General features: G+C 32.8%; 1 protein-coding gene across 1 annotated transcript in view; it reads left to right on the forward strand.

The window, feature by feature from the left end:
• Positions 1-943: 943 nt before the first annotated feature.
• LOC139496814 (coadhesin-like) overlaps positions 944-20908 on the forward strand; it is a gene marked incomplete in the record, with an annotated part of 65361 nt that continues 45396 nt past the window's right edge. The window contains 5 exon segments of the mRNA XM_071285117.1: positions 944-1670; positions 5204-5337; positions 6060-6138; positions 7627-7773; positions 8009-8179. Of these exon segments, the coding sequence (XP_071141218.1) occupies positions 1607-1670; positions 5204-5337; positions 6060-6138; positions 7627-7773; positions 8009-8179 (595 nt within the window).

The raw sequence follows: 20908 nt of genomic DNA on the forward strand, positions 1-20908 counted from the left end.
ACATTACAACACATGGAAAAAAATAAGAACACATTACAACACATGGAAAAAAATAAGAACACATTACAACATATGGAGAAAAAAACAAGAACACATTACAACACATGGAAAAAAATAAGAACACATTACAACACATGGAAAAAAATAAGAACACATTACATAAGCCAAAACATCACAGAACATTTACTATCAAAAATCAAAAGCACCAACAACAAAAAATATAGAAAAGGGGGGGTCCATTCCCTTTAGATGGATATGCTGTGCTATGGGCACATGTTCCTGTTTATGTATGTAGTGGAAAGCGCCCAGGAGAGCAGTATAATAGTAATGTTAACAGTATGAACTGACTGACTTTCATTAGTTTGATACCCTTTTTCTTTGTCCTAAGCTCAATCAAAGTCCTTAACTTGCTTTCCCATCTACAATAAAATAAAAAAATAAAAAAATAAGGAGATGTGATATGAATGCCAATGACAAATATCCACTAAAGTTTAAATGTAGTTAATGTAAGCAATTATAGGCCTTCAACAATGAGAAAACCTCATATTGTATACTATGTCAATTACTAGAATGAACACATGATGAAAAAAAAACTTATTGCATGGATTCAAAGCAAAATTGTGTTGACTTTTATGTATCTTAGAAAATCCACCTGACCTGTGACCGATATCTAGTCATGTATTTAATAGCTTGACCAAGCTAGATTTCAGAAACTGCTGTTTGCGTCACTGGTATTTCTCAGAATATTAAATTAACATTGAAATAAAATGCTTGCATTTTCTGAACTATAGAAGTACACATGAAAATGATTAAGTAAATATCGTTACATGACGATTTATTACAAAGGATTGTATTGTTCTACATCAACATTACATAATACGCTGTAGGATAGATATGTATACAGAAAGTCATAAATATGATAATGTGCAGACTCCCAGCTGATTCATTGTGCACGGAGCCTGAATTCTCAGTATTTGGTCATTTTGTACTTTTAAGGTGTCTAAAATAAACACGGATAAACCCGTTCTGTTATAATTTTGTTATCAAATGAGTAAATGACAACGAATTTCTAGCATATTAATCATCAATTTCAGAGAATCGAACCGATATTCCATTTATCCAGGAACAATATTATAATGTTTCAGGAATTATCCAATAATTGACATAAAACATAAACGAGCTGATATTAATACTTTCTTGCTTTTATAAATAACATATTTTTGGGGTTGGAGTGGTCTATATTTTTTGTGAAGTCTTATGTACCTGTTATCAGCAATCAATACAAGGCTAATCCTATTAATGCAATTTATCATCAATACATAAACAACAACAACAGAAAACAATAGAATCCGACAAAGAAGTCAGAAGACCTAACATTTAATCTGATTAAGAGAAGAAATCATTTTCCTGTTGGCGTGACCCCTACTTAAATTACGTGGTGTTATCTACAGAAACATGAGAGTAAAATATTTTATTTGTGGGTAGATATAAATATTACGTTGTTATTTGTTAATGAGGGCACCTGTTAACCTAAGTGATAATAATTAGTGCTAATGCGTTGGATTGTTGATTGATACTTGAATTCATTATTTCATTCCGACGCAAAATGAAGCTGGATGTATTTTCTTTGGTTGTGATATTTATTTCTCTTCAGATAATGTTGATAAATGGTAAGTTATTTTAACACAATTTTTGTTTAGGCATACTGTCAAATTGTCTCTTTCTTTCTTTCTTTCATTCTTTTTCGGTATATTTCAAATTTGCGGAGTAGAAAATGGTTCTTTAATTAATCTATATCTTATCAGAAGTTCATAACTAGTCATGGATTTCTGAATTTATATATTACTTAAACAAATATAGTTATTTGTATATATAGTTATAATCTAAAGTTTAATGGACACCTTTTTTGCTATTTTAAGTTGAAACCATAGGCATTTGTTCTAAACTTAAACCCTTATCGTATGAATACCAATATTAAGATTTCTTTCGTTTTGACAGAATAATTTTCACAGTTTACTGAATCAAGATCAATATAGACTAGTCTTGACAAAACTATTTAATGGAGAGAAAATCCCTAAAATTAAGTCATTTTGAAATCGATGTCTGGCATACAACAATTAAGTGATACAAAATTGACGTAAAGTTGGTTACTTATTCCCTATTCCCTATTCGTTACCTATTCCCTATTCCCTATTCCCTATTCGTTACCTATTCCCTATTCCCTATTCCCTATTCGTTACCTATTCCCTATTCCCTATTCCCTATTCGTTATCTATTCCCTATTCGTTACCTATTCCCTATTCGTTACATATTCCCTATTCCCTATTCGTTACCTATTCCCTATTCGTTACATATTCCCTATTCCCTATTCGTTACCTATTCCCTATTCGTTACCTATTCGTTACCTATTCCCTATTCCTGATACAAAACACATTAAGGAACTGTTAAAGGATTCTTTCTTAATAACACATTAACATACTTCGAATAAACATACACGTATGCACCAGAAGTGCTATAAGCAAGGAAGTTTTTGAAGAAAACAATGTCTAAGAGATTGAAGATCATGTTTTGTAAAATTAAGTACAAAATCTAGAACTAACATTTTCATATCTCGAGGGACAGATTGAATTGATTCTCTATTTGAAGATGGCATGCAGACTAAACATTTGTGGGGTAAACGAGTTGAAGAAACTCTCTAAATCCTAATCAACTAAATGATTATAATTCTTCCTTTGAAGTCGCACTTAGAACCTATTCACAAACATTGGAAATTACTTACAATCAGCATGCTGCTTACACAGGTTATAATCATTGATTAAATTTATGGCTTTTCTTTTTTGTAAACTGCAGAAGTAACTTTTCACTAATGCATACAGTGAATAGGTTTTTCTGCTCAATTTTAAGTTAGTAATTTCTATCGAAATCTTGTATAGAGGTTTAACGGAAAGTTTGTATTAATTCTATGAAAAAATGCAACAATTATAAGTCAACGAAATACCGACAATAGTATGTCAAAAGAAAAACACAAAATAAACAAAAAACGACCAAAAGATAACTTTACATATAGATATTTCCTTTTTTATGGATCCTTTACAGAAATGACCACCAGTCAGAACACTAAATATAACGTTTTGATATTTTGATGGAGGATTAATAACATAAACCCAATTTTTCTGCATCAGATGCGCATTTCAAAAATTTCGAATACCAAAGCTTAATTAAAATATGAATAGCTATTAACAAAAAAGGAATAATCAAATGAGACGGAATATTCCTGAACAACTAAACACAATCTAGCTTTTTTGGCACTAAAAGATTAAATTATGTTGTTTCAAATGCTTTTTTATTGTGTGTTTTACTTCCACGACATGTGACATAGATCGACAAAGGATTAAGCAGTCACCAACATGTTTAATCCAACCACAGTCTTTGTTTGTCTGTCCCAAGTCAGGGGCTGTAGTTTAGTGGTTGTTGCCGGTTGTTGTTTGTGCCATTTTGTTTTTTGTAAATTGTTTTGTTATGAATTATGCCGTTAGTTTTTTGTTGTTGTTTGAATTGCTTTCTTTTCATGTCGGGACCTTTTACAGATGACTAGACGGTATAGGTTTTTACATGGTTGAAGGCCTTATAGTGACATATACTCGCATATATACTCTTCATTTGTACTAAAAGTGGTATTATTGACAATCATCCCTCATCTACTTATTGTTATCAATGGTAGCTAGCTCGTGCATACGCAACGCTTGTTTATAGCCACCACATGTTTTGTCTGTACAGTATAAGACTAATATGGACAATGCATTGAATTTGTTCGTTGTTGCTTCTTTGGAGTTGGAGTGCAGCTGGTGGTCTGCTATGCGGTCTTTTTTTTTTTTTTAGATAATTTCTTTATTCCTATTTGTATTATGTCATCTTGAAAATTAACAAGCGAAGATGGTATTAATTCCGGACGAGTGGCAGATGTAGTCAAAATCATTCGAAAATAAAAATGTATGTTGTCCCGCATGAGTTATGACTGCCACTGGAAATGAGAACATGTTTGATTGGATCCGAAATCTAGATTCTTAATATGCCTATAATATTTTTCTAAAGCCTTAATTTAAACCATAGTCTCCTATATATCAAAATATAAAAAAATAACTAACATAATCTACGTTCAAAAAGGTCACGTTATTATGCAAATATGAGTCATCCAATTATTCATATTTAATAACTTTTAGGTGTATGGGTCTTTATTGTAATTAATAGTTACTGAAATTTGATTTGTATTAAAGTGAAAGTTACTACCACCTTTTAAGGCATACGGAAATAAAAATAAACTATCTTTTTCGATAGGGAGTCAGATTTCGATGTGTGACTACATTGAATAAATGAAAAGGAATTCTGAATTAATGCTTTTGAAGAATTTGACCACTAGAAGGTCTTCCTGTGTCGTGATATATGCATAACCAAGTAGATGACATATATGATCTGTACTGTACTTTTTCATTGAATTCATCAGAAGAAATCCTAGCTGTACATGTAAGTGGTGGCAGTTTGATTAAAGACATTTACTCCTGAAGTATTAGTTTGAACTGCGCTCCAATAAATTAATCTAGTATATAATTAGGAAGTTTGGCTGGCGCAACGTAAAACCTGGTTCAGCATACCGTTTGCATCTGAAAAGTGTTGTGTCAAAAGCAGGAATATCCAGTAGATCATTATCAATTGTTCCTGTAATAGTAGACTAGTTGACATTACTATTCGCTTCACTGACAAGCATATATAATTGTCAACATGCTTCAGTTGTGTCATAGAACTGTGCAAAACATGACTCTATCATCTATATGTATTTCATTGATGTTGTAGGATAATTGTCGTTGTTGTTGTCCCTCCTCACCGTCGTCGTATAGTAGAGCCAGTTTCAAAAGGTTAAAAACTGAGATTTCAGCTCCTTCAGGCAAAGTTGACCTTAAGTTCATTTGGCTATTCTTTTTATGACTCTTTTGGTTATACAGTTCCTGAAAATATTCTATTATTTATACTTCCTAAGCTTTCAATGTTTTGAGCATTCATGACGAAACCGCATCGGACGTATCAAAATTATAAAGTGCTATTTTCATATTTTATAGGAAAAGAGAGGAGAGATCCACAAATACAACTATAAAACTTATTAATATTAGCAACAACAGTATATAACTTTTAATTATCTTGTTTATTTTAGGACAATTCACATGCTATCGAAAATTTCTCAAAAAGAGAGAGCTATGTAAAGGACCAGTGAAGAAGAGGACACACAAGTTTGATACTCCTGAAAAATGTTGTAAAACAAAAGGACAAGGATTTTACAGCGTGAGGGTGAGCATTCTACTGGTTGATTGTAGATGGTCTAGTAAATATTAATATAAGGTGAGCATTCTACTGGTTGATTGTAGATGGTCTAGTAAATATTAATATAACGAATTCATGGTCTCTTCTATAACGGAGGGTGAGCATTCTACTGGTTGATTGTAGATGGTCTAGTAAATATTAATATAACGCATTCATGGTCTCTTCTATAATGTGAGGGTGAGCATTCTACTGGTTGATTGTAGATGGTCTAGTAAATATTAATATAACGCATTCATGGTCTCTTCTATAATGAAGAAGCTATAATGAAGAAGGTGCGAGGTAACTGTCAATGAAACATAAAATAAAGCACCAAACAGCAAACGGACACACATTTTCTATACTATGTTGTATAGGGACAAATCATACAAACAGATTAAACTTCTGGAGTTTATGAATATTGAGGTATGGTTTGTGTTCTTTTGGTCTCTGTTGGCCGATTTTTAAAGGACGCAAAACATAAACGTGAAATTTTGCCCGGTCTGTAACAATATATCAAGGTTAAAATGCTTGAAGTTATTCATCTTTTTTGGGTAAGTCACGGAGGGCCAAAAAGATACACAATTAAAAGAATGACCAAAACCTGGGACTTTTATACTATGGCAGTTAGTGTAATAGTTCCATCCAAAACAGAGCAAAATCAGGAAGCGATAACTATTTTTCTGTGTTTCATACATTAGTTTTAATTTTAGGTACCCACAGGAAAAAAGAACAAGTACGTGTGTACACCTTGTAGTTCACTTATTACCACAACTCCAAAAACAACTACAGGTATGAGATTTAGATCTAGTATGCGTGTACAGCTTTTATAATTCACTTAATACCACAACTCCAACAATGACTACAGGCATGAGATTTAGATCTAGCTGGGACTACAGGTATGAGATTTTCGAACAGGTATCTGTGTATACCTTGTAATTATCTGATAACCATGATAACCACAACTCTAAAAACAACTAAAAGTTTAGATCAACTATCACGGTGTTTAACCTTGTAGTTCACTTATTACCGCAACTCCAAAAACAACTACAGGTATGAGATTTTAGAACAAGTATCTGTATATTCCTTGTAGTTCCCTAATTACCACAACTACGAAAAAAACAGACTGATATGAGAGTTTAGATCAAGTATGTGAGTACACCTGGTAGCTAGCTGATTACCACAACTCCAAAAACAAATAACCACAACTATGAGATGGTGATCAAAACACTGAATTACTCTTATTACCACAACTCCAATAAAAACTTCAGGTATGAGATGAGAGAACGAAATAGAGATATTGGGATCAGAATAAAAGCAAATGTCAACCTCGCCAATTGCCACTAAGCGACAGCCAATTTATAGAAAGTATCAAATCGTGAATGCTCATAAATGTATGGCTATACATCTTTCTGTAAATTTTCAGAATAATATTGAACTTTTTAAAATGTTTCACATTTTTTTCTTTTTCCATGTCAAGCATGTAAAAGGCAGCCATTTCAAAAAGATTCCAGTGTCAAAAAGCTCATCTACATATGACAGTTAACATTTTTGTAATGTTTCATCAAAGTTGGAGCATTCAAAGCTTTGTTGCCATAGTAGCAATAACCCTTTTAAAAATTTAAAACTCAGATGCCATATCTTCTTATAAACAGTAATATTTCTCTTAAGTTTCATGAAGTTTGGATCGCTTTCCAATTTTATGCACTTATGCTGTTTCCATGGTAACATCAGCCATTATACAGTTCCAAAGTGGGAAATCTACATTAGGTAATTACCATTATGGTCAAGTTTGATCAAATTTAGTCCAGAAGTCTTCCTTGAAAGCTTTGGACAAAAAAGGCGGTGAAATAATAATAGGGAAAAGGAAACGGAGGAAAAGCAATATGTCACCCGACTTTCGTTCGGGGTGAAATGATTTTAAGTCCCTACTAAACAAGTTTAAGAAAAAATATAACTTTTCCTGTTTGTGCAAACCGTAAACTGGAGTCAATCCGATTTCTATTACATTTGCTGATTGATTGTATTCTTCAGACCCTTATTTATAATATATACAAGAAATAAAATCGAAGAACTTTGGATCCAACTGTAACAAATATTTGAAAATAAAAACGGAATTACGCTAACAGTTGTAAGTTTCAGTGCTAGTGCAATCAGCCTTTCATTCGTCTCTTCAGATAGTAGTTAAATATATAGTCAACATCTGGAATGGTCTGTTACGGTATTTGTAGGGCCCGTCACTGCTATTTATATTCCATTTATGGTTTTATTTATTTTCAGAAAGCCCGGAATGGGGACAATGGAGTGCATGCAGCGTGTCTTGTGGAGCAGGTTGGAGGTCCAGATATAAGCAATGTACTAACTGTGATATGAACCATTTTAACAACGTCATGTCACAACCATGTCTAGAAAACTTTTACTGTGCAGGTACCGTATTAAATAAATAGTGCTGAATCAATTTTTCTAGACTAAAACTGAAAAAAACTGTACATGAACTGAAACTTAAAGAAATATACTATGGCATGTATAGTTTTATAAAAAAGAATTAATTGAAACGAAATACAATGAAAATAAAATATAATTACACGTAAAAAACAAATGCATACCGCGTTCTATAGTTACAAGTATAATTGAGCGATCTTGTGTTGTTTTCTCTTTACAGTCGATGGTAACTGGGGTCCATGGTTTGGTTGGTCTCCGTGCTCAGACTCATGTGGTGGGGGAACCCGTAGACGAGAGAGGCGATGTAATTACCCTCCCCCTACACATGGAGGGAAAGATTGTCCAGGAAGGAGTGAAAGGGTACAGGAATGTAATGAAGATGAATGTCCAGGTATGATTTCTCTTATATTTTCTTCAAATCACATTATTCATATAGATAAGCAACACCTGCAAATTAGTATAGATGGAAGCAAAATATGGAGTATGAATTAGTAAAGCTTTCAAATCCCTTTTATGAAATAATCCCATACATGCATTGCTGATAAAATATACTTATTCCTTAATACAATTGATTACAGTTTATGTATTACTGAAAAATTATTACACCAGGGTTCTCGATATCACAAACTAGTCAAAACATTTACTAAGTTTTATCATCGGTATAAGGACATCATTCGTAAATATAGCTCAACATGCAGACTTCTTAATATACGTTCAGGTATTTCACATCCAATATTTTATGGAAATATTCTTTATAAAGCACAAAAATGTCAGTATTCACCTCAGAAGCTAACAAAACCTTTAAATAGACTTATTAAGAAGGGATATAGTTACGATACTGTTGTCAGGTCATTAAAGATTGCATATTTTGGCATTAATATTGATTCAATTATAGGGTCTTTGCATCGGAACTAAATAAATTTATTATTAATAAACAAGTGTGGACACAGATGAGTGTGGATAGTATGTATGGATGTTTGACAGTGTCTTATGACAAAATGAGTTCTATGTTTTTTCTATATGGTGTTATTAACTATGTTGCACGATGACAACCAATCTGAGCATTATGAGTGTTATTTATTAAATTTTTTATGCCCCCACCTACAATAGTAGATAGGCATTATGTTTTCTGGTCTGTGGGTCCGTTCGTTCGTTTGTCCCGCTTTAGGTTAAAGTTTTTGGTCAAGGTAGTTTTTGATGAAGCTGAAGTCCAATCAACTCGAAACTTAGTACACATGTTCATTATGATATGATCTTTCTAATTTTAAAGCCAAATTAGACTTTTGACCCCAATTTCACGGTCCATTGAACATAGAAAATGGAAGTGGGAGTTTCAGGTTAAAGTTTTTGGTCAAAGTAGTTTTTGATGAAGCTGAATTCCAATCAACTTGAAACTTACTACACTTGTTGCATATGATATGATCTTTCTAATTTCAAAACTCATAACTGCTCCTAAAGTAATCTGATAGAATTTCAATCATTTTAAGCCAATATTATCAACATCTACTAATGAGTCTTAATATGTCTACATATCTAAAAAGTCATAGTATTCAAAAGGTAATGCAAAATTATTCCTTTTCATTTTTTTTGTTATATGGATACACATTTGAGTGATACATGTACCAATACAATATTTGTTGTGGTATGAAAGTGCAGTAATTAGCATTTACTGTAACTATGTTAATTCACACAAATTGAAAAATAAACAAATGAATGGACCAGATGCTCCGCAGAGCCCAGCTTTATACGACTGCAGAGGTCAAAGCCTGAACAGTTGGGGCTAGTATTGACACAACATTCAAGCTGGAAACAGCTCTGAGTTTGAATTGTGATTAAATAGATGACACAGCTTAGGTTTCTGACACAGAATGAATGTGGTCTAATGAACTTAAATATTTGTTTTGCTTTTGTGTTAGGAGCAATTCACTATGCTGCTGAATATTAATCCTTTCAAACAAAAATATCTAAAGAAATTTTCTTTTTAATTTCTGAAATGAGAAACATTTAGAGGAGACAAACTTCAGTTAAGAGATCAGAAACTAAAAAAATGTATAATTTTTCCATTTGTAAAAGGGCATACCCTAGAAAGTGCTTGCAATCACTGAATGGTTATTAATGACTGCTTTAATTTATCAGTTGGTAATAAAGTGAATATTGCATTGTATATTGTATAATTGATTTATGTTGACTGAACAAAGAAAGATAACTCCAATTTTCAAAGAAGATTTCATAAAGCATTGGTATTAGGTAATTCAAGAACCATTCTGGACAAACTCCAATTAAGGGTCTTGAATTTACAAAAATGTTTGTTTTTGGTCCGTAATTATTAGACTGTTTGTCCCATAACCCACACAATATATCCGAACCTTCTACTTATGGTATTAAACATTGTGGTACAATTTCAGAACAATTGAAATACTTATACACAACTTTTTAAACCGACACTAGATTAAAGCTTGTTTTGGGCACCTTTGTACCCCTTATTCCTAAACCTTAGGGACCATAACCCCCAAAATCAATCCCAAGCTTCCTTTTGTGGTTATAAACGTTGTGTTATAATTTTGTTGATTTCTGTTGACTTATAATAAAGTTATTATCCAGAAACCATCTTTCGGACAGGATACCAATTTACGACCCCAAATTTTTTGTGGTTGTATAAAAATGTTGAACATGTGCAATGAAGTATAGTTTTAGAAATCGATTAGGGAGCTACCATTTGATTTTTATGGGGGGGGGGGGGGGGCTAGGATGAAAAATTTTGTCCTGCCTTTTTTTTTAGTTGTAATCTCTGTCCTGCCTTTTTATTTTTCAGTCTATTCGGTCCTGCCTCTTTTTTTCTTAGCTTATCCTGACTTTTTTACAACAATTGTCATCCTGCCTTTTTTTTTTTGCCAAGTTACTCATCCTGCCTTTTTTTTTTACTCAAAATCCTGTCCTGCCTTTTTTTTCAAATTTCATCCTAGCTCCCCCCATAAAAATCAAATGGTAGCTCCCTTAGACTGGATAGGCCTTATAATTTTTTTCCCTCCTAATTGAAGGACCGTTTACACTCAGGGCCGAGTCATCAGCAGGCAATACAGATGTATTAAAATAACCTAGCATCATATTGCTAGTAGTGGGAGTAGCATTGTCCGGTAAATTTGTTCCCACTTTTTTTTATAAAATGTATGGTTCAAATCAAAATAGAATGCTTTTATCTCCTGAATACTTACATTGTACATAGAGATGATACTACTTTGACAAATCCTTGTCCATTAGAGTTGTCTGTCAAATCTTAATTTCACAAAGAATGAATTGCATAACAATGAACTGAGCTCAAAGCAAAGTACTTTAATAATACACTTAGACAAAGAGCTAAATCCAGTGATATACTTTGTACTACAGGTCCTTCATGACCATCCATCCACCCAAACCATATCTCAATAACATTCCATACTACATGATTGGATTCAGAAGTCCTGAAAAAGACATGACTTTTTTTATCTTGTTTTAAGTATATATGCACAGGTTAAACCTTTATTGTGGATATAATCATTCAGTATCTAGCAACTATCAATTTGCTTCATGCACATATTGATATAGGTTGATTGCTCCTCTGTTGGAAATTAGAACACACCTCCATCTAATTTTAGTCAACTGACGAAGAAAAATTCAAAACTATATAAAATGTTATCTAAGACTTGTCAGTGTCTATTTCCTTTGCCACTGAATAAGATTCCATATTTACAACCAATGAAAATCAAATATCCCTCTAATAGACTTAGCATTGAAATCGTTTTCTAAAATGGTAGTTATGTGGAACCTAGAACTAAAAAAATTGAAACAATATATCTTAAATATTTCAAATGCATGTACATTTAATAATTCTCCAAAATTCACTTTATTTTTCCTTTTTTGGTTTTCTGTTGGAGACTGTATATTGACCTCTATGTAGCCTTTTCAACTTATAAAAGGGGGGATACATTTCCATAGAATTAAACTTTTCTGAAAGAATTGATTCCATTTATTTTCAATAAACAATAAATATTGAAGTCTATAACAGGCATCTAGGAACAGGCTCAACATTATTTCTAAACATGTATTAATATATACCAAAATGTGGACAAACCTACATTAAATATTCTACTTCAACGACTTTAATTAGTGGAGTAGATCAAATTAAAAAGTCACAATGGTTAAAAACTCCAATGGCAGTCTTTCCTGCTAAAATCTTGATGTGTAGAATGTGATATACCATTTTTGGGTCTATATACTGTCCTTTAAATTTAGGTCATTTTGACACAGCAAAATATGAAAAAAAATGTAAACTATGGTCTGGAAAGCACACAGTTTGTGATATTTTAAGGTATCTTTACTAAGAAAACCTGCAAATCTCAGTGGCAGATCAAGAACTTTTCAAAAAGGTGTGGGGGCTCTGATGGACCAGAGGGTTGCCCACTCCCATCAAGCTTCAATGATTTCTTACATATATGTCATAAGCTAAATTTCCCCCACCCCCTTGGTCTGTCTATGCATCTGTTTATCGTTCTGCGAAATAGTACTAATACTAATTTTTCCCCTCCCTTACCTGGCCCTAGACAGTTGCTTACCTTTGTAAACATTTTATAATTATAGTCAGGTATATATTGGGTTCGTGTTGTTTATTCTTTAGTTTTCTATGTTGTGTCGTGTGTACTATTGTTTTTCTGTTTGTCTTTTTCATTTTTAGCCATGGAGTTGTCAGTTTGTTTTAGATTTATGAGTTTGACTGTCCCTTTGGTATCTTTCGTCCCTCTTTGATTGAGAGTAACTTACATAGTAGTTAATGGGACTCTTTTTCACACGGTTCTGTGAAATATAATACGGCAAATATATACCCGTACATACTATCCGCATAACACAGAAATCTGATAGATTTTCACTCCTCTGGGAAAAATCAACCTGTGAAATGAAATACCATGCCTGGAAAAAAATTACCGGGACAAATTATCCTCAGGATAAAATATCACAGAAGACGAAATAAACCGTTACATTACATGAGAAGCCGGTTTGGTTACAAATAATTATGTCACGTGAAGGCGCACTGACGTCACAATTTGCATTAATTTTGCAATACACTACAGTTCACTCATACAGAACCCATTATCATGCAAACATGCAACGTGAATGTGATTGGTTATCAAATAATACAGAATTTATGCACGTACAGTTAATATAGAAGAAATTAGTTCATCAAATGTGAGTTCGTGATCTTGTGGTTAAGACCGATGGCTACAGTGCTGAAAGTCCTGAGTTAGATTCTCACTTGGGGTGCTAAAAATATCAGTACATCAGAAGGGTAATTTTCACCCTCTCACACACATCTTTGTTAATGTTCCGGGATTGTTGAAAACTTGCATATTCATCAATATTTGATTTTGTGGTTTTAACAATCCAGACAGACAAATAGCAATAAGGTGTTTAGGAAAACATGACCTAAAACCTCCTTCATATATGACAAAAATACATGGGAACTCATATTGAATGGTCAAATGTGTTCAATATGAAAATTGAAATTAAGATGGTAAAATCAAATATTAGCCGTTACTGTAAATGGACTTAAAGTATGACTTTTCAGCAAATTTAAAGGGAAATGACACGGAAGGGGCCAAATAGTGTTCAAGGGGAGCAAATGCTATTTAAATTAGTATGCAGGTTTTAAATATAGAGGGAAGTTGAGTCATCTTTTTGGGTGAAGTTAAATACTGACTAGTGTGTGGTTCTCATTGGGTCTAAGCGTGACCAATATTGACAATTTTTCGCAAGCGTGAAACGTGAAAGTCAAATTATTGTGTCATGAAAACGGGAAATGAGGTCTGTCGTGAAAACGGGAAATGGGGTTCTGCAGGACCCCGGAAATGACAAAAAAATGAAAATTGCTCATGTACATAGTGTAAGCGGGATATGGGAATCTGACAAAACAGTAAGTGGGATCTGGGATCAGAACACCACCCCCCCCCCCCCCCCCCCCCCCAATGAGACCCCCTTATGTAGATTTACCTTCTAATTCTATATAAAAAAAACACAACTAAGAACTACGTTTAATTCACTTTGACTACTGATATGCAAACCTAGAAATATTTCATAAAATAGTGATTGAAAGATTCATAACACTTTGAAAGGATAATTCAGACACGTGTTACGCGGGGAGCATGTTTTAAATTTGTTTACAAATAATAATGTCACGTGATCGCGCACTGACCTCAAGTTGCATCGCCCTTACAATTCACTAATACATGACCATTTTCATGCAAACATGCAACGTGAATGTGATTGGTTATCATATAATACAGAAATAATGCATGCACAGTTTAAGAAGAAATTAGTTCAATAAATCGATGCGATTTTCACTTTTGACACGAATTCTCAGATCCGGACATCCTGGCATTTACATTTGTCAGGAGGTGATGTCATCCGGAATCCTCTAGATTTTTCATCTATTTGAAGGGAATTACTGATTATTTATATTGCCGATTATTTTTTAACCAGAGGTTATAGTATGTTAAAAATCAAAATAGAGATATTATATAGTGTCTTTAACAGTATTAAAAGAGTAAAATTACTATATTCAACTGGTTACGATATATATCAATTAAATTAATTTGCAATAAGTCTATGGAAAATCTAGAGGAATCTTATCCGCATCACCTCTCAACATTGTTTACATAACAAAAATGCTAATCATTGATTGGTCAGTTACATGTTGTGATGTCACTGCAGATCTGAGAATAGGTCGGGTTGACATTACTGTCATCGGAGATAATATTGAGATAAATGGGATAAAACGGACCGTCAAAAAGGTCTAGAGGAGCACATCAGTAGAACCTTAACATTAATAAGTAATACTTACCAAAATTTCTCTAATTAACAGTGGGAAAGCCACGGATCGATTCTGCGCCTCCTTCCATATGACGTAAAGGCCAGAAAATCAAGGGCGACAATCGCAATTTTTCATAGAGGGCGACAGTATCGCGCCATCGCGGCAATTTGTTTACATCGTGTACGTGTGATTTTTCGAGAAATTTATCATTAAAGACAATTAAACTTGTGTCATTTCATCATCAATAAGTTATATAGGTAAGTTTTACAGGTGACCATGCTATTTTTTCTTCTTAGAAGATTTTATTTTACAAGAAACGAACTTCTGAAAGTGGCAAGTGACGTTGTTAATTTGGGAGATAAAAATATGGCGGGTGTTTTCCCCTTCTGAAAATAACTGACACATTTGCATCCTATTGGCTATTTAAATATAAAATGACCAAAAATAGTATCTATGATGATAGGAGTCCCTAAATATTTGCATAAATACCCATCACTCCGTGTCAAATTGTAACTGAGGCTGCGAAAAGGAAGCACACAAATCGACGCCATTTTTCAACAGATTAAGGTTTCTGAGCTCACGAAATCCTAGTATTATTACTTTTAATGGTTAGTAGAAAGATATTAATACTATCCATAACATAATTTATTGATCTGATCGGGTTATGGCTACATGTTTGCCTCTTTTCGATTCTTAAATCCAGTAAATTTCCGTAGACCACATGTAAATAAACGCCCCTTTTCCAGCGTGAGACTTCAATTTGAATAAAACTTCAATTTTGGCAGGTCAATGTTAGCATTTAAATTTTAATTAAAGTTTTGCAGTTGTGTAATGTAATGTGCTGATTTGTTTGGTTGTCTCGAATAGTAAAAAGGTGAATATTTTTATTTTTGAACCCAAAAAGTGTGACAAAAAACACAAAACACAAACAAAATAAAAATATATGAAAAAAATAACTACCCCAGGACAAAGGGGGGTTCCAACTATATGTCCCCATTCAAATGCATTGATCATCCCCAAAAAGGGAGATTCCAATCCCTGGAACCCTATCCCTGGATCTGTTACTGGGAACTATGATTATTAAAACGTATAAAGAATTAGAGAATTATTACTATAGGAACAAGAATAGAGAAAATTTACCATAAAATAAGTAAAAAATAGAGCAAATGACATGCTAGTCCAAATTATTATGAAGTCTGACAAGACTACTTTTTTTCTGGGACGACTTCCTATGCATCCCAGAAAAAAATCTTAATATTCTTAGCAGCAAGCCTTAGGTCTGGTCATAATCATTTTGAACTACTGTAAATTCAGAAATTATTGCGTGCACTTATTATTGCGATTTTGTCATTTTAAACTTGAATGCAATTTTAATTTTTACGATTTTGAGAAAAGTCATGCTTAATTCAGTTAAAATATTACAAAATGCAAGTTTTAATTATTGCGTTTACAACTCTGTCGCATTTTTCGCAATAGATTTATTGTCTGAAGCACAGGCTACGTTTTTGTTTACACGCTGGATACAGCGCCACCTCAAAATTTTTAGATTATGTCCCCTTTCCCGCGGGACTACCGGAAGTAGCTCTTCAATGTCACTGGCTTTCCCACTGGCCACAGACCACAATTAATTCCTCTATCAGTTCTTTATAACCTTTTGCATCATTAAAAAAATTGCACCATGCACTTTTGTCCAATTTTTTGTGTGTGTAATGTATTGTCCTAGTCCAAATATATATCCAAAATTCAGAAAGATTGAAGCAATCACTTTTACAAATTTAGCCAATACACATCCATACCCCTATTGACAAGTCAAGAGATGTTCCGAAAACTGTAAATATCACCTTTTTGCACTTGACCTAATCACTCATTCCATATCAAAATCAGTTAAAATACAACCTCCAAAAATTTATTTGACCTCTCTTCTTTCATTTCCACCCAAAAAGATTTAAGGAATGAGTGAGGAAAGGAAAGAAAAAAAATTAAGGAAAAATACACTCTAATTAAAAAGAACTATATTCGTGGACAACGAAAAGCGGGGTCATTAATTGTGGTCTTGGGCCTATTAGGGGCCTAAAACTTGACCAATTCTAATAAAACTTGGCATGATTCAAGCTTAGTATATTATAAAACAGGTTACAAAGTTTCAAAGCCATATGATACCAAATAAAAAAAATGTGGCATTTTTTATATCTGAATTTTGGGTGCTGAATTGTGGCGTTGAATTAGAACAATTAAAACTATCAAATTTGAGCTTCTAAAAACCAAAAGATACCAAAACTAACACTTTTTAATGTCTCTATGTATAAGTTAACATCTATTTAAAGCAACAGAAAGCATATTTCATGTATCAGACTTATGCAAAATGGCCAGAAGTTAATTTTATATGAGCCTGTGCCAAAAAATAGAGGTTTTCAATTAGGGTGAGGCCTTATATCAAATGTAATATTTTTCACTTACCACAATTTTCTGAAGTTGTTAAGTTATCAAACAAACTTTAACAGGTTATAAATGTACTTTTGATGGAAATATAAGTTTCAAATAGCATAACGCATGTGGATAAAATGGTCTTTAGCAATGTTATGCTTAAAAAAACAGATTGCCAGTTTAGGCCGTTCCCCACATTTGCATATTTAAAAGCATATAAATGATATGGGAGATGGAGATATACTTCTTTTTGCTAAAATCTGTGCTCAGATATGATAAAACATGGAGCCTGGATGTAACAAGACTGTCACTTTCAACTATATATGCAGACAGTATGGTCTGATGCAAAGTTTATTAACTTTACTGTTTAAAAACTGAATGAAATGTCAGCCTCAAAAGGCCAATATTTAAACCACTAGCTATCCAACAGAAGAAAGTAAAGGTAGTCTGTGAAACAGAACTGGTTAAGCAACCAGTAATTAGTGTTTTTGATGTAGGTTCAGTGCAATCTGTTTTGGAGTACAACTTTTAAGTGCATAGAACTTCACATTTCACCTGCTGCGTATACTGACCGTTAGACTTAGACTATTAAAACAGCACATTTTGCACTCTTTTTATGTTTTTATCTACTTTTTTTTGTGTTCAGAGTTCACAAATAAGTTAAACAACTGAAATAAATACCACAAACACAAATAGATATCAGAAAAAAACTGTCAGAGAGAAATTAAGCATGCTCTTTTTGAAAAAATAGTGAAAAAAGTGAAAAAGCTACATTTTAGGCATTTAACCTGAAAAGTGACTTTTTCACAAAATTTCTATCAAATGAAAGTGAAAATCATTTCTTCTCATATAGTTTGACAAATCAATACCAATAGATCATTCAGAAAAGATGCCAAAGTAAAAATTCTAAATTTGCTGAAATGCACCTCTTAGGCCACAGACCACAATTAATTCCTCTATCAGTTCTTTATAACCTTTTGCATCATTAAAAAAATTGCACCATGCACTTTTGTCCAATTTTTTGTGTGTGTAATGTATTGTCCTAGTCCAAATATATATCCAAAATTCAGAAAGATTGAAGCAATCACTTTTACAAATTTAGCCAATACACATCCATACCCCTATTGACAAGTCAAGAGATGTTCCGAAAACTGTAAATATCACCTTTTTGCACTTGACCTAATCACTCATTCCATATCAAAATCAGTTAAAATACAACCTCCAAAAATTTATTTGACCTCTCTTCTTTCATTTCCACCCAAAAAGATTTAAGGAATGAGTGAGGAAAGGAAAGAAAAAAAATTAAGGAAAAATACACTCTAATTAAAAAGAACTATATTCGTGGACAACGAAAAGCGGGGTCATTAATTGTGGTCTTGGGCCTATTAGGGGCCTAAAACTTGACCAATTCTAATAAAACTTGGCATGATTCAAGCTTAGTATATTATAAAACAGGTTACAAAGTTTCAAAGCCATATGATACCAAATAAAAAAAATGTGGCATTTTTTATATCTGAATTTTGGGTGCTGAATTGTGGCGTTGAATTAGAACAATTAAAACTATCAAATTTGAGCTTCTAAAAACCAAAAGATACCAAAACTAACACTTTTTAATGTCTCTATGTATAAGTTAACATCTATTTAAAGCAACAGAAAGCATATTTCATGTATCAGACTTATGCAAAATGGCCAGAAGTTAATTTTATATGAGCCTGTGCCAAAAAATAGAGGTTTTCAATTAGGGTGAGGCCTTATATCAAATGTAATATTTTTCACTTACCACAATTTTCTGAAGTTGTTAAGTTATCAAACAAACTTTAACAGGTTATAAATGTACTTTTGATGGAAATATAAGTTTCAAATAGCATAACGCATGTGGATAAAATGGTCTTTAGCAATGTTATGCTTAAAAAAACAGATTGCCAGTTTAGGCCGTTCCCCACATTTGCATATTTAAAAGCATATAAATGATATGGGAGATGGAGATATACTTCTTTTTGCTAAAATCTGTGCTCAGATATGATAAAACATGGAGCCTGGATGTAACAAGACTGTCACTTTCAACTATATATGCAGACAGTATGGTCTGATGCAAAGTTTATTAACTTTACTGTTTAAAAACTGAATGAAATGTCAGCCTCAAAAGGCCAATATTTAAACCACTAGCTATCCAACAGAAGAAAGTAAAGGTAGTCTGTGAAACAGAAATGGTTCAGCAATCAGTAATAAGTGTTTTTGATGTAGGTTCAGTGCAATCTGTTTTGGAATACAACTTTTAAGTGCATAGAACTTCACATTTCACCTGCTGCGTATACTGACCGTTAGACTTAGACTATTAAAACAGCACATTTTGCACTCTTTTTATGTTTTTATCTACTTTTTTTTTGTGTTCAGAGTTCACAAATAAGTTAAACAACTGAAATAAATACCACAAACACAAATAGATATCAGAAAAAAACTGTCAGAGAGAAATTAAGCATGCTGTTTTTGAAAAAATAGTGAAAAAAGTGAAAAAGCTACATTTTAGGCATTTAACCTGAAAAGTGACTTTTTCACAAAATTTCTATCAAATGAAAGTGAAAATCATTTCTTCTCATATAGTTTGACAAATCAATACCAATAGATCATTCAGAAAAGATGCCAAAGTAAAAATTCTAAATTTGCTGAAATGCACCTCTTAGGCCACAGACCACAATTAATTCCTCTATCAGTTCTTTATAACCTTTTGCATCATTAAAAAAATTGCACCATGCACTTTTGTCCAATTTTTTGTGTGTGTAATGTATTGTCCTAGTCCAAATATATATCCAAAATTCAGAAAGATTGAAGCAATCACTTTTACAAATTTAGCCAATACACATCCATACCCCTATTGACAAGTCAAGAGATGTTCCGAAAACTGTAAATATCACCTTTTTGCACTTGACCTAATCACTCATTCCATATCAAAATCAGTTAAAATACAACCTCCAAAAATTTATTTGACCTCTCTTCTTTCATTTCCACCCAAAAAGATTTAAGGAATGAGTGAGGAAAGGAAAGAAAAAAAATTAAGGAAAAATACACTCTAATTAAAAAGAACTATATTCGTGGACAACGAAAAGCGGGGTCATTAATTGTGGTCTTGGGCCTATTAGGGGCCTAAAACTTGACCAATTCTAATAAAACTTGGCATGATTCAAGCTTAGTATATTATAAAACAGGTTACAAAGTTTCAAAGCCATATGATACCAAATAAAAAAAATGTGGCATTTTTTATATCTGAATTTTGGGTGCTGAATTGTGGCGTTGAATTAGAACAATTAAAACTATCAAATTTGAGCTTCTAAAAACCAAAAGATACCAAAACTAACACTTTTTAATGTCTCTATGTATAAGTTAACATCTATTTAAAGCAACAGAAAGCATATTTCATGTATCAGACTTATGCAAAATGGCCAGAAGTTAATTTTATATGAGCCTGTGCCAAAAAATAGAGGTTTTCAATTAGGGTGAGGCCTTATATCAAATGTAATATTTTTCACTTACCACAATTTTCTGAAGTTGTTAAGTTATCAAACAAACTTTAACAGGTTATAAATGTACTTTTGATGGAAATATAAGTTTCAAATAGCATAACGCATGTGGATAAAATGGTCTTTAGCAATGTTATGCTTAAAAAAACAGATTGCCAGTTTAGGCCGTTCCCCACATTTGCATATTTAAAAGCATATAAATGATATGGGAGATGGAGATATACTTCTTTTTGCTAAAATCTGTGCTCAGATATGATAAAACATGGAGCCTGGATGTAACAAGACTGTCACTTTCAACTATATATGCAGACAGTATGGTCTGATGCAAAGTTTATTAACTTTA

Source organism: Mytilus edulis, chromosome 1, assembly GCF_963676685.1.
Source record: "Mytilus edulis chromosome 1, xbMytEdul2.2, whole genome shotgun sequence".
Taxonomy (NCBI): Eukaryota; Metazoa; Mollusca; class Bivalvia; order Mytilida; family Mytilidae; genus Mytilus; species Mytilus edulis.